Raw genomic sequence first — 24,847 nt, forward strand, 5'->3', positions numbered from 1 at the left:
AGCTAACGGCGGCAGCTAAGCTAACCGTTAGCCCAGCTAATCTATGATAAAAAATGTGCACACAGAAATAGTAATGTTTGTCCAATCATTGGTTTTATAGACTTTACAAACATCAGAGTCTAAACAGTGATATAGTGACATGAAAAATGAGATAAATATAGAGAAACTCTCGTCCGTCACTATTGTTCTCATGCTGGTTTTCTACCAGGAAGTAGAAACAAGGAGATTCGTCCTGTGTGTTGTGTTGTATGTGTGTGTGTGTGTGTGTGTGTGTGTGTGTGTGTGTACTAACGGGGCGGCGCAGGCCAGGTAGGAGCCGTTGGTCCTCTGACCACAGTTCCCGTACTTGTTTCCCTGTTTGTTGACGGAGGAGAAACAAACAGCTGGAGCAGAGGTGGCATCTGGGGGGAGAGGGGGGTTAAAGTATCGATCAATCTCAGTATAAACTGGTTCTGACTGGTTCTAACTGGTTCTGACTGGTTCTAACTGGTCCTAACTGGTTCTGACTGGTTCCAACTGGTCCTAACTGGTTCTGACTGGTTCCAACTGGTCCTAACTGGTTCTGACTGGTTTTGACGGGTTTCTAACTGGTTCTGAACTGAACCAAATGAATTGAAACAGTCTTCAAACTCTTCAAATCTTCTGCTTCTTTCAGCCTCTATAGCTTCAGCATACTTTCAGCTACAGACTTTGACTGGTTTCTAACTGGTTCTGACTTGTTTGAACTGGTTCTGAAGTGGTTCTAACTGGTTCTGACTGGTTTATAACTGGTTCTAACTGGTACTAACTGGTTTTGACTCATTCTAACTGGTTCTGACTGGATTCTAACTGGTTCTGATTGATTTCTGACTGGTTTTGACTGGTTCTAATTGGTTCTGACTGGTTCAGACTGGTTCTAACTGGTTCTGACTGGTTCTGAACTGGTCCTAACTAGTTCTAACTGGTTCTGAACTGGTTCTGACTGGTTCCGACTGGTTCTAACTGGTTTTAACTGGTTCAGACGGGTTCTTACTGGGTTCTAACTGGTTCTAACTGGTTCTGACTGGTTCTGAACTGGTTCAGACTGGTTCAGACGCGTTCTTACTGGGTCCTAAATGGTTCTGAACTGGTTCTGACTGGTTCTAAATGGTTCGAACAGGTTCTAACTGGTTCTGAACTGCTTTTGACTGGTTTTGACTGGTTCTAACTGGTTCTAACTGGTTTTAACTGGTTTCTATCTGGTTCTGACTGGTTTATAACTGGTCCTAACTGGTACTAACTGGTTCAGACGTGTTCTAACTGGTACTAACTGGTTCTAACTGGTCCTAACTGGTTCTGAACTGGTTCTAACTGGTTCAGACTGGTTCAGACGGGTTCTAACTGGTTCTGAACTGGTTTATAACTAGTTCTAACTGGTTCTGACTGGTTCTAACTGGTTCTAACTGGTTCTGACTGGTCCTAACTGGTTCTAACTGGTCCTAACTGGTTCTGAACTGGTTCTAACTGGTTCAGACGGGTTCTAACTGGTTCTAACTGGTTCTGACTGGTTCTGAACTGGTTTATAACTAGTTCTAACTGGTTCTGACTGGTTCTAACTGGTTCTAACTGGTTCTGACTGGTCCTAACTGGTTCTAACTGGTCCTAACTGGTTCTGAACTGGTTTGAACTGGTTCAGACTGGTTCAGACTGGTTCTAACTGGTTCTAACTGGTTCAGACTGGTTCTAACTGGTTTGAACTGGTTCAGACTGGTTCAGACTGGTTCTAACTGGTTCAGACTGGTTCTAACTGGTTTTGACTGGTTCTGAACTGGTTTTAACTGGTTCAGACTGGTTCTGACTTACTGGGTCCCCACAGCGTCTGGCACTGGGCCGTGATGCTGGCGCAGACGCCCCCGTAGCAGTAGGAGGCGCCGTCCTCACAGGGCTCTCCGTTCTGCAGGAAGACGTTGGGGGGGCAGTGGGGGGCGGCGCCGGTGCAGAACTCAGGGAGGTCGCACTCACCCAGCGGCTCCCGGCAGACGGAGCCCGCCGCACGCAGCTGGAGGGGGGGATACACAAATATTTGTTCTGAGACTGAAGAACGTTACTTTCTTAGTACATGTACGTTCAAATTAGGGCCACTGGTGTGAATCTTTTGAAAGATTTTTGTGAAATTTCTGGGAAAAAAATTGTAATATTTCTCAAAAATACATTAAAGGGGACATATTCTGCTCATTTCTGCTTCTTGACATGGTTCCTTGATGTCTAAAAGTAACGTTAGTAACATGCTTTGGTCAGAAAAACCAAAAGATTGAGCACAGCTGGTTCTCTACACACCAGTTTCACAGGCCTGCTCTAAATGGTCGGTTTAGAGTCCGGGTGAAATTAAAACGGCTTGTTAAGAGACACATTTTCTGACTATGGCAGTTTACAAAATGTTGACCTAGTTGTCAAAACTTACGTTTAAGGGGTGAGGAGGCATCTGGATACGCAAATACACACTAAAGCTTGAGTTTTGCATAATATGTCCCCTTTAAAAGATTTCTAGAAAAATGGTAAAAAAAATTCTAAAAAGTTTTAAAATTCTAGAAAAAAAACAAAGGAAAAATTCTAGAAAAAAGTGATACAATTTTGAGAAAAAAGTTTTGTAAATTCTGATAAAAAGTGGTAACATTTGGAGAAAAACCCTCTCAAGGACCCCACTGATTTATGGGATGCAGCTAAAAGGGAAAATCCCACAAATGTGAAAGTTCATCTTCAAAGGTCTGACAGAGGGTTTCTCCTAAAACCTGAAAAACTACAACTAAGACTAATAGTATAAAGTACCCTATAAATAAAAACTAGTCAATTCTGACTGGTTTCTAACTGGTTTTTAACTGGTTCAGCAGTGATTGACAGGAAGAGGAAGCAGGTGTGTGTGTGTGTGTGTGTGTGTGTGTGTGTGTGTGAGGTGGGCGGGGCTTCGTCTCACCTTGCAGTCATGGCAACAGATCCCGTCAGACGAACACTGAGCTCCAGGAACCAGACGACAGGTGGAGGCGTTACAGCACGGGTCATCACACTCCTGACCAATCACAGCACAGGAAGTACAGGTGAACAGGAAGCACAGGTGAACAGGAAGTACAGGTGAACAGGAAGCACAGGTGAACAGGAAGTACAGGTAAACAGGAAGTACAGGTGAACAGGAAGTACAGGTGAACAGAAGAGTTAGACAGGTAGACAGGTGGATTTTATCATTGTGCTTAGCTACAGTAAAACTTTTTGGAATGATGTTCAACACTTGATCAGTTTCCAGGAAAAACACATCTTTATTTATTATGAAGATTGAAGACCAAGACAAAGACTTTTGCTTTTTCTGTCAGTTAATCTTGAATTTGGGGAAATTTCACATCCTCAAAAACAAATGGGCCAAATCCAAACCGAACATTGTAGCTACCCTTTAAACATGAACTGCCACAATCAAGGACATTAGAAATAAGAAAGCCGCCAAAACGTAGCTACTCTATTATGGAGAAATGTTCTGTAAGTGACTTGTAACTTTAGGCCTCTGGCTGTCTTTTGCTTTTTGTTGTGTTTTTTTTGTTTGCTTTATGGTCTGTCTTTCTGTTCTGTAGTGTATACTGATGTACATACAGTATGTGTGCAATTTCTGTGTCGCACAATTAAATAAGAAAAACAAAACAAAAGGTAGACAGGTGGACAGACAGGTACCTCCAGCAGGCCACAGTCACACTCCTCCCCCTGCTCCACGTAGAGGTTTCCACAGCGCGGCCCCCCCAGCAGCAGCTCCGGCTGGGGGACGTTGAACAGACACATGCCCCCCCCATGCAGCAGGCTGACGGACAGGTCGTCTGCACTGCAGCTGCTGAACTGCTGCCCCGGCATGAACCTGGGGGGGGGGGGGTCACAACACAGGTAGACACAACACAGAGCAGTCAGGTGGGAGGGGCTTCTCTAGAAAATACTGGTTCTGGTGCAGCCAATGTTAATCTGGTTGCCTACTAGGGGTGTGACAAGTCAAACTTTAGGATGTTAGAGGACTAATTAATCTGTCTAACCATCTATGACACCTGAAACAGTAAACACAGCTGATCGATCGAAGTAAATCACCGAGTTGAAATCACTTTCAGTCATTGAAAACAGCTGCTTCTTGAATGTAACTTGGTCAAAGTCAGACATAACCTCAAGATTTCTTTCTGTTAGGTTATACATGATGTACATGCTGACAAAGTTAGACATATGTGCTCGGAGAAAATCGCTTTGTTACTTTCGTCCCAAGTTACGTTCATCTTCTCTCTCTCTCTCTCTCTCTTTTTTTTTTTTTTTTTTTACGGTTAAAAAAAAAAAAAAAGCTATATGCTACATTGTGCATTGAATTCATATACATGTATATATGTTTATTTCTTCATAAATGAAAGCTCCCGCGGTGTTTTTGACCCGGCTCTGCCGATTGTTTCTATTCTGAATATCCTGCGATTGGACACGGAAGTGACGTTTTAGAATGTGATGACGTAGCCACGAGCCATTGCACATGCATTTTGAAATGTTTTATTATAACTCTTTACATGCATGATGTAAGCATGAGCTTTTAATAAACTTCTTCTTCCACAAATTGAAACTAAAACTAAAATTTATAAAAGTTAAAATAAAATAAATAAAATAAAATATTCCTTTCTTTTTTTTCAAGTGCAAACAACATTATGTGCAGTGTTTCCTCTAGGATTTTTAAAAGTAGTGGCAGCGACCCCCCCCCGCTGGACGGTCTAATGGGGGGTGGATAGTAACCTATTTTTTTTTACAGTCTATGATAGTAACATATGTTTATTACCGTCACAACGCAACCTGTCCATGTGCCTGTGTGTGTGTGTGTGTAAGTGTGTGTACCGGCATATCATGCCGTGGACAGGGATGGTCTGAGGCGTTTGAACGCACCTCCAAACAAAAAATCACCGCGTGGTACTTCTTTTAGATGTTTATTATCCAAGCAAGCAAAAACATAGAAAAGGTTGAGTTCATAATGATAACAAATTCCAAAAGGTAACGAAAAAACCATCCAATCAACGAAATTTGTAACTTAAAGGTCGTAAATCAATAGTTGTGGTCAAAAACTATATGTAACCACAGTCTATCCACCTGTCAGACATTGTTCTGACTTGCCCCGCCCCCCAGTGACGTGTATTCAAGTAATGTGACGCAATACACTTCTACAAAACTAAATTACTAAGTCAAATTATGTAAATATAACTGATGTGTGCAACAAATACAAATTGTGGTTTAAATACTTTAAATGGCTACAACAGTGTGTGTGTGCGCCAGCGCTCGCGCAAGAGTCGTTAATTAATGTAAACGCTGGTTGACAAGTTTAGTTTTTACCATAGACTGTAAAAAGAATGGACGTAGCGTCCATGACGTCACCCATTGGTTTGGGGGAGTCTGTTTTGTGCCGCTACTACGGGGGTTTGAGCCGCCCCATGTTGGATTCTACTTGCCATATTTGGAGCGGTGCGGCCGTTAGCCGGACCTGTCACTCGACGGTTCTGCGCCCTAATTGGCCAGAACTTTAAACCTAATAATAGTAAAACGGTAGAGTTTAAAAAACATTCACCCCCCTCAGAGTGTGTGCGGGGGTAGAAACTATCGGTTGAGACCAAAAAAATGAAATGTACCAGGCTGTAAATATGTTTTTTAAAGCTGTAAAATCGGCTATTTTAACATGGGGCTCAATTGGAGTTGCTCCCTTCTGGAGCCAGCCCCCAGCGACAGCCGAGGGGATTGCAGTTTGTTGAACGCGGAAGTGAGCTTCACTTCTCAGACCGACAACTGCCCCCTTGGTTTTTACTGAGGAGGAACTATGAACTCAGCTGTGATTGAAAAGAGTAGTTCTAGTACTGGTTCTGTTAGTAGTTCTGATTAGTAGTTCTGTTAGTAGTTCTGGTTCTGGTACTGGTTCTGGTACTAGTTCTGGTTCTGTTAGTAGTTCTGGTTGTGGTACTGGTACTAGTTCTGGTTCTGTTAGTAGTTCTGGTACTAGTTCTGGTACTGGTTCTGGTTGTGGTACTGACCCGGTGGAGGGCTCCATGATGCAGCCTCCGAGCCGCGGTTCGTTCTGACAGGCGCAGCGGCGTTCGGCCGTGTCGTGGCTCATCCCCAGGTTGTGTCCCAGCTCGTGGGCCACGGTGGAGGCCACGCCCAGAACGCTGACCAGGTGGTCCTGACGTAACCGGGACAACCAGAACCACAGCGTCAGCACACGTTACCCTCGGGACCCGTTACCCCGCTGCACTGTAAAAACTCTACATCTTTCCAAGAATATTTGTCTTATTTCTAGTCAAAACTAACCTCTTTCCACTTAAAATAAGACTCATCACCTAAAAACTACAGGCTATATACAGGAATCTTGAAGTTAATTCTAAAACCTTTTTAAGACTTTTTCAAGACCTTCTCAACATTTTTCAACACCTCACCGCCACTTCAAGCTGTAACCATTTACATCAATGACACTTTTAAGTCAACAGTTTCAGTTTGTGATAAAGACTAGAATTCAAAATAGGCTGGGATAATAAATCAAAGGCAAAGTTTATCAAAAAAAACATTGCTCCACTCTCAAAAAACAAAAACAACAATCTTCTTTTCTTTTTTATGTACCAGTTCATCTTTGTTTTTTAATAAAATAAATAAATTCACACACTTTTACAATGTTTTTTAGGACTCAAACTCTTGGACAGCTAATTCTGAAAAAATACCTTCAAAATTTAAGACTTTAGAAAGTCATGAAAAGACTTTTTAGTACTTTTTAAGGGTCTTAATTTTCCCAAAATTGATTTATCACCTTTTAATACTTTTCAAGACCCCGCGGACACCCTGAATTAACTTGTTTTTAGGTCATTTTCACTTGTTTCAGACAAATATTCACTTGAAAGAAGTAAAAAGTGTCTAAAAACAAGCTACTTTTTAATGTGATGAGTCTTAGTTTTAGTATTATTAGATTAGTTTTGACTAGATATAAGACAAATATTCTTGGTAAGATATGTGAGTTTTTGCAGTGTGACATCACAGGTGTGTTACTCACCACGTTGACGCCGCCGGACCGGTCTCTGGAGCACATGGACGACTGCGACGCCATCCCCACCGTGGTGCCGTCGAACGACCCGCCCCTGCCACACAAAACATCATCACCATCGTCTCCATGGATACCACCTCACCTCAGGCTTTTATTGTGGTAAAGAGAATTCCTTTTCTGAAGGAAATACGGGTGAATGCTGGAAGCTGGAAGCTGAATGAGCTGAATAAATGTGTGGTGGCCTGGGAAAACCCTTCACATGGTGGGATTTTGACATTTTCATTGTTTGATATTTCCATAAACTATAAGTTTTCAGCCATTCATAACTGTTTGAATAACTGAGATAGCCCTCTCAGATCAAAAGTTATGGGCATCTTAATAAATGAAACACTTTACTCGCCACAAAAACATAAAAATAAGTACTTTCCGTTTTGTTTTCTTAAAATATTTATTCACCACGATGTAGTAGGGAGTTTCAAGTACCAGAATCACACAAAATATCAAAATCGTTGAAATAGTACTTTTCCATCTACTTTCGCTGTTTGCCACAATAGAACGTCAGCGACTTCCGACGGGTTTTCCCAGGCCGCCACACAAATTGTTGAAACAACACTGAATTAAGTGAAGAAATAGCTGAATCAATCTTGAAAAGATGAAACGATATCTGAAGAGTAAAACTAAAAATATGTAAGAAGGGGGCTGTGTGAGATGGTTAGAAATCACTGGAATTGTTGAAGATCAGTATGAAGAAATTGAAAAGCTGAAAAAAAAAAGTTTAAAACTGACAGCTTGAAAAAATTGTTGAACCATTACAAATATGAAACAATAGCTAAAGAGTAAAAGTAGAAAGTAAGCTGAAAGTACAATCTGAAACTGTAATTAAGGTATTTTATTGTATGCACTGTAATATATTGTATTGTATACTGTACTTTATAAGTAGGCATAGTACTGTTTTGTGTTTGTTTCTTTTTTAATGCATTTAATTATTGTAGTGCTCAAGTCACCTGCCTCAGAGACGACGGTTGAAAATTAGCCAACGTGGCTAAACCGGCATGTTTACAGAAATGTTTATTAATGTGCATTGTCTCTGTATATTTAAACCAATAAATTCAAATTCAAATTCAAATTCAAATAATACTGTATAGAAGCAGTTAGAATCCGTTAAAGGGAAGAATAAGTCAGCGTAACTACTCCTTACATGACGAGCTGGGCGTTGTCATGGCGAAGCCGCGGCAGCAGCTCTCTGGTCCTCCACTCCAGGAAGTTGTTGAGCGTGTCGGTGGGACTCTTCTCCACGTGGATCTTGTCCCGGTCGCTCCAGACCTCCAGACCGGTCAGCGCCACGCGCACGTTGAGAGGCCGGTAGAACTGGAGGGGTCAGACGTCAGGGGTCAAAGGTCAACGCCTCCACACAGGTACACAGAGGTCAGAGGTGGTTTTTAAAATGTTTTTTTAGTTTTTCTTTTCTTTTCCCTTTTTAGTGTTTACTTGAACTTAATTCATATGTACCAGTTCTCTTCTTTTGTCTCGCTTTCTTTTCTCACCTCTTTTCATTTATTTATTTAGTGTTGTTATCATTACTACTACTTTTATTTTTACTATCAACATCTTCCCCGTATTTTTCTTTTTTTTTCCTATCTTTTTTAAAATGTTGTTATTTCTCTACCTTGCACAAGGTTTGTGATTATTATTTTATTATTTCTTGACTGTGCTTCAGTTATTTGTTAGATCAAGGTGAGGTCGTGTTAGAAGCCTTTCAGGTTTCAGACCTCACCTGCACATTTCTTTTATCCTATCTTTCTTACTAGTAGAAGCGGCTGCTGTTTGAGATGAGTTTTATGTCAGTTTGTGTGTGTATGCATGGACCTTCACTGAGCTCTCTGTCTTTTGTCCACTATTCAGCTTTATAATCATTGAATGTATTATTTGTATGTTGATAATCCAAAATTTTTTCTTTTTCTTTTAGGGTGACTTTTAACATCAGTCCAGGGACAACAGATGCAAAATCGCCTTTTGGCTAATTCTGGCATGTTTACTTTTGTTTAAATGTTTTTATTAATGTGCAATGTCCCTGATCCTTTGACCTATAAATAATAAAAAAATAAAAACACTAGTAAGAGAGATAAGTAAATGTTTTGTTTTATTTTATATGTGCAAATAAATAAAGTCTAAAAAAAAGTCTAGGTCAGAGGTCAGAGGTCAGAGGTCAGAGGTCTCACCCAGTCCACCTGGTTGGCCACGTCCAGCATCCGGTACATGATGGTCTTGTTGTTCTTCTGGTAGTTGAGGAACTGAGGAGCAGACGAGACGGTTGGTTCAACCTGGTTTAATTCAATTCAATTCAATTCAAAAAACTTTATTGTCTATCACAAGGACAGAAAATTGTCATCAGTTTGGGCTCCGAACAGTTCGACATACAACCACCAACGTAAAAACCCACGTTAAAAAATAGTATTAGTTCCTGATATTCAGCTCTAACAGAATCAATCTGGTCGTTTCCACGGTTGCAGCTCTTTAACGAGCTCCAGGTGGATTGTTTATGAAGTTAACGAGCTCTGGCCTGAGGCTCAGACGTTACCACGGCAACTTGAGGTGGTTGCCAATGACGATAGGGGCCCCCCAGGCTGAGACAGACAATAACGTGGAGAAAAAGAGCGATTTTCTGCCTCTGCACTGGTCTCACATTTAGGCTTACTGTGACAAAACGGTAACTCCTATCAGAACAAAACACAGATCAACGTTGCTCTAAGGACTTCCTGAACGATTTGGTGTGATTTTGGTGTTTCTACAGTAAATATTTTGCAGACACTTGTGAGTTTAAAACATCGGTCCGTTCTGCTTCTCTCAGAAAATCTTTGTATTGGAGTCAATGAGGAGCAGAGACAGACGCGGCCGCACTCAGAGGCTGATAATTCAAATTCTGTAAGTCTCTCTGATATTTTGAGCACATTGTGAGAGAGATAACAAGATTGTCTACAAATGTGGAGAAAATCATGTGTGTAGAGTCTAAATTGTGGCCAGGAGGAGTGTGGAAAGAGAAAAAATCTGGAATTTTTCTGGCTTTTCTCCCACTCTAACTGATGATGTCACGCACTCTGACACGAACATTCCGTGCAATACACACCCATTATAATCTCATAATTTCTCCAAAAATGATCATGGTCATTGATCAGGGATTGATCAAAAACTATATGACCTATCAAAACGTGGAGTAATACGACAATACACAAGACTTGTGTCTACTGTTTAAAGTTTAAATGAAGTCTCTAGGTGAAAGTATGCCTGAGCAGTAGACGGTACGAACAGTCCAATGATTTGTTCGTTTTTTGACTTCCTCCCATTCATTCATTCGTCGTCAGCATCAACTGTTCTCTACTGCTGTTTAAATAAAGATCAGGAAGTTTGGACAAACGACATCTGATGAGTACCAAGAATACACACACACATTCATTGTTTCAGACACACACACACACACACACACACACACGCACACACACACACACACAGACGTACCTCCTGGTGGTCGACCACCAGCACCAGCTCGATGTACTTGGTCTCAGACAGGATGTCTCTCTTCCTCTGCAGACAGAGCAGACAGGACAGTCAGCTCACAGATAACTCTGTTTTTTAATACTGAACAGTACAAGAACAATGACAAACTCAGTTAGCAGCATAATTATCTTTTAATGGTTAAGAAATGATAGCGCTGGTGTATGTCACATTTAGAGCTGCAACAACTAATCGAACAATATCGATTATTAAATGAATCGTCAACTATTTTGATAATCCAATCATCGGTTTGATAGATAGATAGATAGATAGATAGATAGATAGATAGATAGATAGATAGATAGATAGATAGATAGATAGATAGATAGATAGATAGATAGATAGATAGATAGATAGATAGATAGATAGAGTTACCCTCAGGGAAATTGAGGTTCCAGCAGCAGCACAGCACCGATCATACATTAAAAAGGCACAGATAGATATAGAATATAAAAATAAATATAAAAATATAAAATATAAAGTGCAGTCAGGGCTAGAACATCAGCAATAAATACATATAAATACATCAATCCTAATCTAAATTAATCTAAGTGTTTGAGTAGATTTTAAAGAAAAAAAGAGCCAGATTCTCTGATTGCAGCTTCTTCAATGTGAATATTTCTGGTTTCTTTGTTCCTTTATGACAATAAACTGAGTCTCTCTTTGGTTTGTGGACAAAACAAGACATTAGAGGACGATGTCGTCTGGTGGTTTTATGAAATAATCATGTAACATTACGACACATGAAGCAAATACTCTGAACTACTTTCTCTTCTGAAATCCCTCCGCCCAGCAGCAGCCGTGTCTGGAAAGTAGTTCCGGCTGAATTTCCCTCTACAACAACTCTGTGTGGTAACGTTGTGTTATTATCTCATAGCGTGGTGAATGTGCAGCTCACAACTTGTCCACCAGAACAAGTTTGGATTTTTTTCCCACTTTTTTCTAGAAAATGTTGAACTTTTTTTTTGAGAAATGTTACAACTTTTTCTAGATTTTTTTTTTTTTTTTCCACTTTTTCCTAGAATTTTTTTTTCTTTTTTAGAAAATTCTCGACCATATTTCCAAAAAAACGTTCATGGACTAAAAAAGTAACGTTCTTGATTCTGTGTTTGCTTCAAAAGGTTGTCCAATGGGGGTCCGTGGTCTAGTTTGTGTCAATTTAGGGTCCTTGAAGTTTCAGAACCACTGTGTTACATGATTATCTCATGTTGTTGGATTGTGTATTTGATGAGTTTGATGAGGGACAGAGGACCGTTCACCTCCATTGTGTTCACTGAGCAGCTGACGGCTCTGCTCCGCCGTTCTCAAAACAACATGCACCGATAATTAAAGGTGACGAACCTACTGCTATGACTATAGGGATTATGGTGAGAAGAGGATCTGACTAAAATGTTGCACTGTCCCTTTAAACCTTTAACAAGCATGCAGCAGGTGTGTGTGTGTCGTCTCACCCTGTGTGTGTGTGTGGAGCTGTGGATGGGAGGAACCGGCGTGTGTGAGACGCCGCAGCCGCCTGCAGCGTCGCCCTCTAGAGGAGCGGTGGAGAACAGCAGGTGGACTCCTTCATCTCCTTCATCTCCTTCTCTTCCTCCTCTTCTCTCTCCTCTTCCTCCTTCTCCTCCTCTTCCTCCTTCTCCTCCTTCATCTCCTCCTCTTCCTCCTCCTCCTCTTCTCTCTCCTCTTCCTCCTTCTCCTCCTCCTCCTCTTCCTCCTTCATCATCTCCTCCTCCTCCTCCGCTCCCTCCCCCGCTGTTTCCCCCGCTCTCCCCACTCTCCACTCCTCCCCCCTCCTTCTCCTCCCTCTCCTCCTCCTCTCCGTGGTGGTGGTGGTCGTCATGGTGGTCGTCATGGTGATGGTGGCGCCCGTCGCCGTCATCCTGCGGCTGCAGCTCGAAGCTCAGCGTGGAGTTGATGGCGATGACGCCGCTGCAGGAGGAGACAAGACGGCTGATTGGTCACATCAAAACATGGTTTGACTTTTAATTCTGCTTTCCTAGCGTCCCGTGTTTGTTTTTTTTCATCTTTTTCCTTTCTTTTCTTTTTTTAAATGTTGTTATTTCTATACCTTGCACATTAAGGTGTGTGATTATTATTTCTTGACTGTGCTTCAATTATTCTGTTAGATCAAGGTGAGGTCGTGTTAGAAGCCTTTTTACCTGCACATTTCTTTTATTGTATCTTTCTTACTAGTAAGAGAGATAAGTAAATGTTTTGTTTTATTTTATATGTGCAAATAAATAAATAAAAGTCTAAAAAGTCTAAAAGTCTTGGTCAGAGGTCACGTGACACTGTGACCTCCAGGATGAACCAATCACAGCTTGGTGGTCAAAGGTCAAAAGGTCAAAGGTCAGAGCGACAGTGAGTTGGACGAGTCACTAACGCTTCTTATGTTTAATATTGACCTGTAGCAGCTTGTTATTACCTCATGCGTCCACTAGAGGGCCACTTACATTTGCAACACAATTAAAGGTCCATGTGTGTAGTAATTAACAAGGTTTATTGTTAAACTCTGAATCTACTACCCATGAATATATTAGTATAAGTGTATAATCGCTATACAATAAAATCCGTTTGGTTTCCGTAGCCTTATAATTATTCTTTAAAAGCAATGGTCTTGCTCTAGAGAGTGTCTCCATGTTTGTACGGCACCACTACAGAGACTGTTGATGAAAAACTGTCCCTGAAGGCAACACGCATCAAAATAAATGCAAAAATAATTAGAATTCTCTTTGAACAGAGACATTTGTTCTGACTCTAATCTGAATCCAGCTGACGTAGGTTTCTGAGGGTTCAGGTCTCTGAGGGAACTGGGACAGAGGCTCCTGTGTTCACCAGAGACTCTCTGGACCTCGTCGACCCCCTGACCTCAGAAACACCGCGCCGCGACCTGGACCAGATTCCTTCACGTGAGCCGGAGGATAAACCGGCGGTGATCCGGATCAGGACCTGGATCAGGGTCAGGATCAGTGGACTCACGTTCTGAGCCGAGAGCGGCCAACGAGCGGCCAACGAACACAAAGAGCTGACGCAGTCTCTCTCTCCATCCTGGACTCTGGACTCTGGACCAACCGGATCAGAGCGAAGAGAAAGTGTGCTGGATGTTGGTTGTTGTTAGAGTTTTGTAGAAAAAAGAGAGGGTTGCCTGCAGACTCTTTAGGATATCACACTAGTTGTGTTTCCATCCACCTTTTTTTATTCGCATTTTCAAAAGTTGTGAATAAATACTTGGATGGAAATGCCAGAAATTCGAAAAAAGGCAGAAAATGCACATAAAAGTTGTCAGCGTATCGATAAAAGGAAATGTGACTTTTTGTGATGGAAACAGATTATGTGAGTTGAGCCAGAGTTTGTGGGTGAAGCTGCTGGACTTCACCCAGCGACGCCCCGGTCTCCCAGCTCTCCTCTCTGCACCGCAACACAAACGCTCCGTAACCCGTAATGTTCTGTTTATGACGGTTAAGACTACACAAACACACGCCATAACATTGTTATGTAACGTTCTCCACCGCTCCATTTATTGATGTTTCACCGGCTTCGTTGTCAACAGATGCACATGGAGGAGAGGAGCGTAACCAGAACAGACTGTCACAGTTCCTACTGTCTTTCTGTGTAAATATCTCATGTTACAACATGAAAACCTGCAGCTTATATTCAAGTGCAGCCTATATGTACAGTATTTTCTTTTAAATGTAGCTGGTGCGGACTATACAGGTGGGTCTATAGTCCGGAAAGTAAGTAAATTGTCCCTGATGTTGAGTGTCAGCTGAGTGTCAGCTGTTGGATACATTCACGCTCTATGACGTAATCTCACGGCGCACCACTCCTCCTAATCGCAAAACACTAATGAATGGAAACGGGCATAAATTCACTTTGCTTTTTGCGCATTTTCACAAAATCCGCTTTTAAATTCGATACGACTTGGATGGAAACCCAGCTAGTGACATCCTAAAAGAGTGTGCAGGCAACCCTCTCTTTTTTCTACGATACTTTTTATTGCCCTGCACCTCAACACAGCATGATGTGCGTATAAAAAACCTCCCCTTTCCTGTTATTATAGTTTTACAATGTTCATTAGTTTGTATTTTTATTTAGTCCTTCAGTTTAGTTTCAGTGAGTTCAACAAGTGATGAAGCAGTTTTAGTTCACAGATACCGACTGTATGACTCAATGGTTCCACTACTCTTTTTTAGAATTTAAAAAATAAATTAAAAACTGAGATTTTTTTTTACCACTTTATTATTATTATTTTTTTTTTTCCACTTTTTTTTTTTTTTTTTAGATATTTTACCACTTTTTTCTAGAGAATTTTTAAACTTATTTATTTATTTTTAGAAATCTTACCTCTTTTTTCTAGATTTTTTTAAAATAATGTTTAATGCAAATGTTTTTGGGGGAATTGTACCACTTGTATTGTACCAGAAATTTCACCATTGGCCCCAATTTGAACGTAAATTGACAAAAAAAGTAAAGTAACATTCTTCAGTCTCAGAACAAAATGTGTTTATGTTTTAGTGATGAAGCAGTTTAAGTTTAGTTTTTATTTTAGAGGAATTGACTAGTTTTTATTTAGAGATAGACTCTAAGAAAACTATCTGTCTCTACTTTACTTTACTGTAGTTTATCATCGATACCTGGAGTTTGGAGTTAGTTCTTTTTTTATGGAAAAACTGTCATTTTTATTTTTATTTCAGTTCTTCAGATTATTTTTTACTGCTGCTAGTTCTAGTTTTATTTTCAGTGAACTATAACGACCCTGGTTGGACGGAGGCCTCATTGACCTTTGACCTGTGACCACCAACGTCTACGACACACAGAAGCATGTTATGACATCACGGTGACATCACGGTGACATCACAGAGGGGGCGTGGTACTGACCGCAGGCCGGAGCAGGTGCTGACGGCCACTCTGGACCCGGGGAAACCTCGCACGCTGCCGTGGTAGTAGCAGTGAGTCTGGGGACGACACACACACACACACACACACATCTGTCACAGCTGGACACACACACACACACACACACACACACACACACACACACACACACACACAGGGCCTGTCCCGTTCCTCCACACCTGGCTCAGTGCGCTTGGTTACTCACACACTTTGGTGACGTTTTAAGTGGTCAAGCGTGTGGGGGGAGATTTAGAAGCAATCGGGACAAACTTGACAAGTGCAGCCTGTGCCGTTAGCACACTAGCACAACTACTACACACACTCACACACACACACACACACACACACACACACACAGCAACAGTTTTAATAACCAGTGCTGCTGGATCACAGTCTCATCTACTCCTAAAGTGTCTCTATGCGCAAGATTCAGATCATAAACATGTAAGCCCAACTCTGTAAGTAAATAAAACAAACAAGAAAAACGAATAAAATAAAATAAAATCATGAACAGAGCTGATGAATATAAAATATGACATTAAAAGGTCATAATTATGAGATAGAAAGTTAAAGCAGAAGTAAGTGATATATTTGTGTTAATATAAGTCTTAAATAGTTGTATCTTCCGACAGCAATCACTTCTATAGAGTGTTTGGTCTGAAACACGGGTCTGTCAGTCACTCTGCTCTGCTCTGAGCAGAAGAGAAAACTTTCCTTGTATCCTACAACCTTTATCCAATGAGGAGAGAGAACGGCATAAAGGGGCAGTCCTCTCTGTGTGTGCAGCCAAGGAACGCCGTGAATGTGGCGACGTAGGGACGAGGACTGTTATGGTGCGTTCAAGGCAACTCATAACTCGTGTTTTTTCCAACCTGTGAAGTCGTACCAGTTCGATCTGGTACGAGTTCACGGGTCAGAAGTTACGAGTGGCCGTTATAGTGACTTTCACAGGTAAAACAGGTCGGAGAAACACGAGTGGGTTGCCTGGAACGCTACAAAGTCATAAGTTGTGACTTGAAGCTGTAATTTATGGTTTCAAAAGCCTGCCTGGAACGCAGCATCATTGAGATTAATTCAATCGCATTTCCTAAACGTGGCTTGTTGCTCCCGGTGACGGGTAAATCAAGCGGCTGCACTTTCAGTCGTTGGAGAAACGGGACACACTGAACTGACACTAAGAACATGAACACACACGCCAAGAGACCAGGTGTGTAAGTGTGATGGAGTGTGCATATTGGGACACACACACACACACACACACACACAGACACACCGTGCTGCCTTCACTGACTCACCACTGGGTCGGCCTTCACAGACACGCCGGTGCCGTTGGGCAGGTAGTAGAAGACGTTGGGAGGTTTGGGCAGAAGGCCACTGAGGAACACAGAGGGGGGGGGGGCAGTTATCAGTAGGGAAGAGGGGGGGGGGGGTAATTGTGTTGTGTTCACTGTTTTTTGTTTGTTTTATTTTATGTGTTAGGATCTCCATTAGCTGCTCTAGAACTCCGTTAGTCTTCCTGAGGTTCACATTTAAAACCAGTACATTTAAACACACATCTACAATCACAACATGAAAAACACAAGACAAGTCAACAAAAACTTACATTAAATCTGTACCATCAGATTGTCATCTACATCAAAGAACCTGTGTAAGATAACTCCGATGTACAGCAGTTATAAAATAAAATAAAATAAAATAAAAAGAATAAAATCAGAGGGTAAAACAAATGAAAATGACAACAAGAGACCCTATTACCCTACATAAGACCCTTTGTGTGCATGTTGGTGTGTATGTGTATGTGTGCGTATGTTATTTTACAGATATGAAATTCCAAGATATTTTTTTATTTGCTTTTTGAATGTTAGTTTGTGTGTGAGTTTAGTTATTGGCCGTGGTAAAGGAGGAGTTCCATGCTTTCATTGATCTGTATTCTATTGGACATCCTCGAAAAAGAGATTTTTTAATCTCAATGGATCATTCCTGAATAAATAAAGGTTAAATAAAAAAATAAAAAAATATTGTGTGCTTCAAAAAGTTGGTGTTTTTGTTTAGGGAAGCGTGAACCGGCCTTGTGTTGCCATCTGGTGGCGTATACAGTATGTGTATGAATCCTGATTGTGTTTTAGCTGATTGTATTGTTGGTGTAAAGGTGTTTTAAACTGAAATGTTTTCCATATTGAGAGAAGTAATGCAGCATTGACTCTGTCCTCGACTTTGAACCGTTGTAGACAGGAGTGCGTGTTGTGTTGTGTTCACTGTGGCTGTGTAAATGTGACTCACTGGTTCTTCTCCAGGTCGAGCAGGAAGAGTCGTCCTCCCACCTCCAGGCCGCACTGCAGCCGGTCGGGGTGTCCGTCCTGAAACACACACACAAACACACACACACAGCAACACTGAGAACAACGTGCCACTGTCTTATTGTAAATGATTCTACCTGCTTGATGATCAATGACTGTAAAATGATCAAAGGTCGGCTTACTCCGTTTATATTTACATTAAAGGGGACATATTATGCAAAACTCACTTTTTCATTGTTTTACTATGTGTATTTGTGTATCCAGAGTTCCTCCTCACTCCTTAAACATCAGTTTTGACGACTACGTCAACATTTTGTAAACTGACCTAGTCAGAAAATGTGTCTCTTAACGAGCCGTTTTAATTTCACCCAGCTTATTACATCACAAGCCGGGTGATGTGAACATTCAAGCCAGCGCAAACATCTAGACAAACCGGCATAATAAGAAGAGCCTCTTCGTAACCAAGGCAACAACACATTAACTGCTCTGCGCTACATTGTTCCAGTTGCTGTGGCAACATTAGTTCCGTTATCCACAAGTTTCCGAACGTCATCTATGGTCAAAACTGGCTTCCGGTTTGCCGGTTTGGTGGAATTGTACGTTTACGTTTCCATGGTTTTCAGGCGTTGTCATAGTTACGGTAAACGCATGGATCTATTAACGCTGGCTTTTAACACAGATGATGTCAGTCTGTGTGATATCCACTGTTAAAAGCTGCTGTGATGATCCATGCGTTTTACAGATTTTCATTGGGGAAAAAAGAAAAAAAATCCATGCATTTACCACGACTACCGAAACCATGGAAACGTAAACATACAATTCCAAAACCGGCAAAACAGGCTACGTTTTTGACGTTCGGAAAAAGGTGGATAAGTTAACTATCTATCCACCTTTTCCGAACGTTTTGCCGGTTTTGCTCTTTTCCGGTGGAATTGTATGTTTACGTTTCCATGGTTTCGGTAGTCGCGGTAAATGCATGGATTTATTTTTCTTTTTTTTTCAATGTAAATCTGTAAAAGGCATGGATCATCACAGCAGCTTTTAACAGTGGATATCACACAGACTGACATCATCCGTGTTAAAAGCCAGCGTTAATAGATCCATGATGCGTTCACCGCAACTATGACAACGACTGAAAACCATGGAAACGTAAACGTACAATTCCACCAAATCTGCAAAACCGGAAGCTGGTTTTGACCATAGATGACGTTCGGAAACTTGTGGATATGACAATGGAAAGAAAAGCTAAGTCATACATGATGCAAAATACGATAAAACATTAAAAAATGTCTTTATATGAACTAAAAATAGGAAAAGTTTTGTGCAGTTTCACCGTCTAACGCGTTGCCATGATGTCATCACTTCTATTACGATGCATTTCTCAGCTGCTTCACTGAAGGTCAGAGGTCAGACTGTCTCGTACATGAATCAGAGGAATAAAACGCTGAGCTCTGATTGGCTGCAGCAGACGCCCCTGTTTCCTGCTTCCCTCAGGAAGTGGGCGGGGCTAAGTGCTTCCGTCAGCCAATCAGTGCTCTTCCTGCCTCTGACTGCAGCTGCTCTTTGAAGAGGAGACACTTCCTGTCCGACACCTCCCGGCTTTCTCCTCTCGGCTCCACAGGAAGTCACCGAGAGCTGCGTGTGTGTGTGTGTGTGTGTGTGTGTGTGTGAGTGTGAGTGTGACTGAGCAGATAGATGTCGATGGTAAAGTTTTTGTCTATAACAAACTAGAGATCACAGATACCGACTGTACCAGGAGTCCTCCAGAGGCTTCAAGGAGAAAAAAGAAAATACATTTTACTACTCTCTTTTAGAATTAAAAAATAAATAAATAAGTATAAAACTGAGATCTTTTTTTTTTTTTACCACTTTATTATTATTATTTTATTTTTTACTTTGTTTTTTAGAAATGTTACCACTTTTTCTAGAATTCTATAAAAACTTTTTTTTTTTTGAAATTTTATCACTTTTCTAGAATTTTTTAAAACCTTTTTTTTGTTTTGTTTTTTAGAAATCTTACCACTTTTTTCTAGATTTTTTTTTGTAGAATTTTAACCACTTAACCAGCACAAAAAATAAATGTTTAGAGAATGTTTAACCTTTTCTTTCTTTCTTTTTTTTTTGAAATTTTATCACTTTTTTCTAGAGAATTCTTTTTACCTGTTCTTTCTTTCTTTCTTTTCTTTTTTTTTTTTTTTTAGAAATCTTAGCACTTTTTTCTATATTTTTTTTGTAGAATTTTAACCACTTAACCACCACAAAAAATAAATGTTTAGAGAATGTTTAACCTTTTCTTTCTTTCTTTTTTTTTTGAAATTTTATCACTTTTTTCTAGAGAATTTTTTTTACCTGTTCTTTCTTTCTTTCTTTCTTTTCTTTTTTTTTTCTTTAGAAATCTTACCACTTTTTTCTATATTTTTTTTTGTAGAATTTTAACCACTTAAAGGTGTAGCTACAGAAATGGCCGTTTGTCCTGTTTGTCGCGCTGAGTTGTCCCAAGCTGCAACATGAGTTTACCCGAGTGAGGAAAACGAATTTGATTGGTCGTTATCGAGCGGGCGGGATATTCAAAGCTTGGGGCGAGACCGAGCTCCGTGTGTGTGTGTGTGTCTCAGACGTTTGAATGACGGATTACGGATCCAATATCAGTGGCTGGTGAATCGTGTACAGGCTGACGTATAATCCGTGCACCTGCATTATCCAATACGAAAAAAAAACACACTTTCATCCTGGATTTACTCAAAAATAGAATTTTGCACAAAGTTTGGCCTACATCGTCTGAAAGATGAGTTATTACACTAATTTTATGACCCAGAGTGGGCTCAAATTCAATTTTCTTTTCTGTACACCTTTAAAAAAAAAAAAAAAGTTTAAAGGGACAACGAGGAGTTTTGTAAAAGTGAAGTGTTTTCACTACATTTATGAGCCTCCGCACCGTGAAATTCTTTGACCGGTGCAAGACAGACTCATGTTTTCATTCATCAAGAATTAAAGTCAGAGGTTGGAAGACGATCACATACCGTCGTAGTTCCCACCATAAACGGAGATTCATACGGCGGCGTTATTCTCATGACTCGCCACGAAACCGAAAGTAAAGAAACGCTGGTCGGCTCGCCCAGCATTTCCACCACCACTAATAATAACAAAATAACCATAGAGACAAAACCATAGATTTATAGAAAATGGAGCCATTAACAAGTGGTAACGGAGATTCATCCACATTAAAGGGATAGTTCAACATTTTGGCAAATTGGCCCATTGCCATAATCCCTATAGTCATAGCAGTAGGTTCGTTACCTTTATTTGGCGGTGTAAGCTGTTTTTAGAACGGCGGAGCGAAGCAGCAGGCTGCTCAGAGTAGGGTTGTTCGGTATACCGGTACTAGAGTGGTACCAGGGTACTGACGCATTTAAAACGGTACCATACTGCGCTTAGATGGGACCGGTACTTTCATTTTGCGCCGCCGGCAGCGGTGACGTCGCCGCGTGAAGTCGCCGCATTGTAATTTGAGCCGAGGCGAGCGAGTGAGCGAGTCACAAACGAAGCAAGGTGCTTTTTTTTATTACCGTTACAGCGCCACCTGTCCATGTGCCTGTGTTTATGTGTGACTGTGTGTGTGTGTGTGCGCGCCGCGCGCGAGAGAGACGGGCCGCTACAGACTCGTTAATTAATGCAAACAGCTGGTTGATAAGTTCGTTTTTACCGCGGATCACCACTGGCATGCTCTCTGTCTCTGTGTCTCTCTCTCTCTCTCCCTCTCTCTGTGAGTGAGTGAGTGAACAGCGCTACGCGGAGATGAATTAACGGAGCGATATTGCGTTGATGGGGGGGTGGGGGGGGGGGCTTGGTCTTGATTCTGTGGCGCTGCATATGGGAAACAATAGGTGTGTGTTTGTGTAAAATGAACGTTTGTGTTTCATTCTATAAACTACTGAGAACAATTTCTCCCAAAAATTACAACTGGTCAAAATAACAAAAAATGATGCAGTGTTTTCAGACCTCAAATAACGCAGTTGATAATCATTTTTAAACAGACCACTAATGATTTAATTTAGGAAGAGTTCAGTAGGCTACTGGTGCATATGTTATAGTTCTAAGATTTTCTATTAAAATAAAGTCAATAATGACATTTTTTGTGTTCTCTTTTTATTTGGAAAAGTACCGAAAAGTACCGAAAAGTATCGAAAAACATGTTGGTACCGATACCGGTACCAAAATGTTGGTATCGTGACAACACTAGCTCAGAGCTACGCTATGGAGGCTAAGGGAATTTCTTGGTTTCCCTCATCAAACTCATCAAATACACAATCCAACAACTCCAAAATGCTGTCGTGGACAAGTTGTGACCTGCACAACCACCACGCTATGAGATAATAACACAACGTTACGAAACGGAGCCCTTTTCGAGGTAAATACAAGGTAAATACAGAGACTGCTTGATGAAAAACTGTCCCTGAAGGCAACGTGCATCAGCGGTTTTGCATGAATTTACCTCTGAAATGGCTCCGTCTCGTAACGTTGTGTTATTATCTCATAGCGTGGTGAATGTGCAGCTCACAACTTGTCCACCAGAGCGTTGTGGAGTTGTTGGATTGTGTATTTGATGAGTTTGATGAGGGAAACCAAGAAATTCCGTAATGAGCCTCCGTAGCGTAGCTCTGAGCAGCTCACGGCTCTGCTCCGCCGTTCTAAAAACAGCTTGCACCGATGATTAAAGGTAACGAACCTACTGCTATGACTATAGGGATTATGGCAATGGGACTATTTGCCAAAATGTTGAACTATCCCTTTAACGTGAGACTTTTTTATAACCGAATAGAAACTCCTCGTTGTCCCTTTAAACATTTTTGGAGAAATTGTACCACTTGTATTGTACCGCTTTTTCCCAGAAATTTCACCATTGGTGCTAATTTGAACGTATATCGACAAGTAAAATGTACCTTCTTCAGTTTCAGAAGAAATATTTGTGTATTTCTGGTGTTTGCTACAAAATGTTGTCCAATGGGGGTGCGTTGTCTAATTTGTGTCAGTTTATTTATGTTCCTTGATGTGAAACAGTTTGAGACCGACCGGTCTAACTGACTGACTGACTGAGTCTGTGTCCGAGGCTCCGGGTGGCGTTTCCTCTCTGAGGTGTGTTTGTTTTCTCCACCCTCTCTGTCTGTCCTGTACTTTCTGCTGAGGTGGAGTCGCTTCATTGTGCAGCAGGATGGAGGGGGAGGGAGGAGGGGGAGGGGGGGGGGTCATGGATGTATTATGGGTGAGGTCATGTTTCTGGCTCCCTCTCCTCATGATGATGTCACAGGGAGAGGCTGTGGGGGGGGGCGGGGCTTAGAGCAGCTGTAACCCAGACCATGAACATCTGGATCATTCTCAGTGAAACAACTACTAACTAACATCTGTCAATCACCGTGATGTCACACTGATGTCACACTGAAGTTTCTCCGACTGACTGTTAAAGGGATAGTTCAACATTTTTGTCAAACTGGCCCATTGCCATATTAATCCCTATAGTCATAGCAGCAGTAGGTTTGTTACCTTTAATTGTCGGTGCAAGCTGTTTTTAGAACGGCGGAGCAGAGCCGTGAGCTGCTCAGAGCTACACTACAGAGGCTCATTATGGGATTTCTTGGTTTCACCTCATCATCAAACTCATCAAATACACAATCCAACAACTCCACAACGCTCTGGTGGACAAGTTGTGAGCTGAACATTCACCACACTATGAGATAATAACACAACGTTACCACACAGAGTTGTTTTAGAGGGAAATACAGAGACTGATGATGAAAAACTGTCCCTGAAGGCAACGTGCATCAGCGGTTTTACATGAATTTCCCTCTAAAACAACTCTGTGTAAAGATCCAGGCCAGTTTCTACTGGGCCTGCCACCTCTTACTAGAGTTATGGATGTGAAAAGATCTAAATTACTCCATAAACTCTTAATTTTGGCCAGAAAATGTAAATTTTTTATTAGATCAGTGAGAAACCTCCCACTGTAACTCAGTGGTACAGAGAAACTTTTAGAGTTTCTCCTATGGAAAGACTTAACTACTAACGACTAAATGATGTATTCTTGGATGAATTGTTGATATGTTCTGAAAATAAAATAAAATCTGATTATTATTATTATTTTTTTAAACTTTATTCAAACTGTGGGTGGTTTACGGAGCGCTGGCCCTTTAAGAGCTCCACTTTCTCCCTGTTTCCCTCTTAGCCGGGCGGGGTCGGGGTCGGGGGGGATTTCTACAGGAAATGATCTCAGAGCTTCTGTCAGCTGCACAGGAAGTGTCCGTCCTCTAACACACACACACACACACACACACACACACACACACACACAGACACACACACACACACACACACACACACACACAGACACACACACACACCCTCCTCCTGCAGGAAGCTCCTGGAGAAAAGTGTCAGCGCCCTGGTTTCCTTCCTCCGTCCGGACCGACGGGCAGCAGCCGCACCTCCTCTTCCTCCTCCTCCTCTTCCTCCTCCTCCTCCTCCTCCTCTTCCTACAGGACCACTCCACACATGATGACATCACTGCTGTATGTGACCAATCAGAGCGCTTCCTTTCTCCTTCTCTAGAACCGTCTCAGTGTGGTTGTCTGATGATGATGACGACGGAGGAACAAACTCCACAGCAGGAAACTGTTTGACTCTCACTCCCATCAGGTAACCATGGCAACAGGTTTTATTTGCTCTGACTAGGACAGGAAGGGTGTGTGTGTGTGTGTGTGTGTGTGTGTGTGTGTGTGTGTGTGTGTGTGTGTCCCACCCATCCCAAACATCCAGATTCTGCTGCTGATGATTGAAACCAGACTGAGGTCAGACTCAGGACCCGCACAACAACACCACACCAATAACATCCCAGTTATACACCAATAACGCACCAATAACGCACCAATCACATCACAGTTATACACCAATAACGTCCGCTTCGCGTCGGGGTTCCATACAACCTGTCGGGGTTTATTTCTCCATAACAACCTCCGAACTATACATTATCCCTTACATAACGCACCAGTTATACACCAATAACGCACCAGTTATACACCAATAACGCACCAATAACGTC

At 41.5% G+C, this 24,847-nt stretch overlaps 1 protein-coding gene across 1 annotated transcript in view; it reads right to left on the reverse strand.

Annotated features, from left to right (window-relative positions):
- The window catches only part of adam15 (ADAM metallopeptidase domain 15), a 42,715-nt gene that overhangs the window by 12,205 nt on the left and 5,663 nt on the right, over window positions 1-24,847 (reverse strand). The window contains exons 3-16 of the mRNA XM_085803184.1: window positions 17,741-17,817; window positions 16,756-16,834; window positions 15,443-15,519; window positions 12,306-12,493; window positions 12,019-12,149; window positions 10,532-10,597; window positions 9,238-9,309; window positions 8,217-8,386; window positions 7,028-7,112; window positions 6,021-6,169; window positions 3,670-3,847; window positions 2,930-3,022; window positions 1,822-2,017; window positions 293-401 (exon numbers count right to left, since the gene is read on the reverse strand). Of these exons, the coding sequence (XP_085659310.1) occupies window positions 293-401; window positions 1,822-2,017; window positions 2,930-3,022; window positions 3,670-3,847; window positions 6,021-6,169; window positions 7,028-7,112; window positions 8,217-8,386; window positions 9,238-9,309; window positions 10,532-10,597; window positions 12,019-12,149; window positions 12,306-12,493; window positions 15,443-15,519; window positions 16,756-16,834; window positions 17,741-17,817 (1,670 nt within the window). The remainder of the gene's footprint in view (window positions 1-292; window positions 402-1,821; window positions 2,018-2,929; window positions 3,023-3,669; window positions 3,848-6,020; window positions 6,170-7,027; window positions 7,113-8,216; window positions 8,387-9,237; window positions 9,310-10,531; window positions 10,598-12,018; window positions 12,150-12,305; window positions 12,494-15,442; window positions 15,520-16,755; window positions 16,835-17,740; window positions 17,818-24,847) is intronic.

The sequence above is a fragment of the Trachurus japonicus genome, chromosome 16 (genome assembly GCF_045865225.1).
Source record: "Trachurus japonicus isolate A0001 chromosome 16, Traja_1.0".
Lineage (NCBI taxonomy): Eukaryota > Metazoa > Chordata > Actinopteri > Carangiformes > Carangidae > Trachurus > Trachurus japonicus.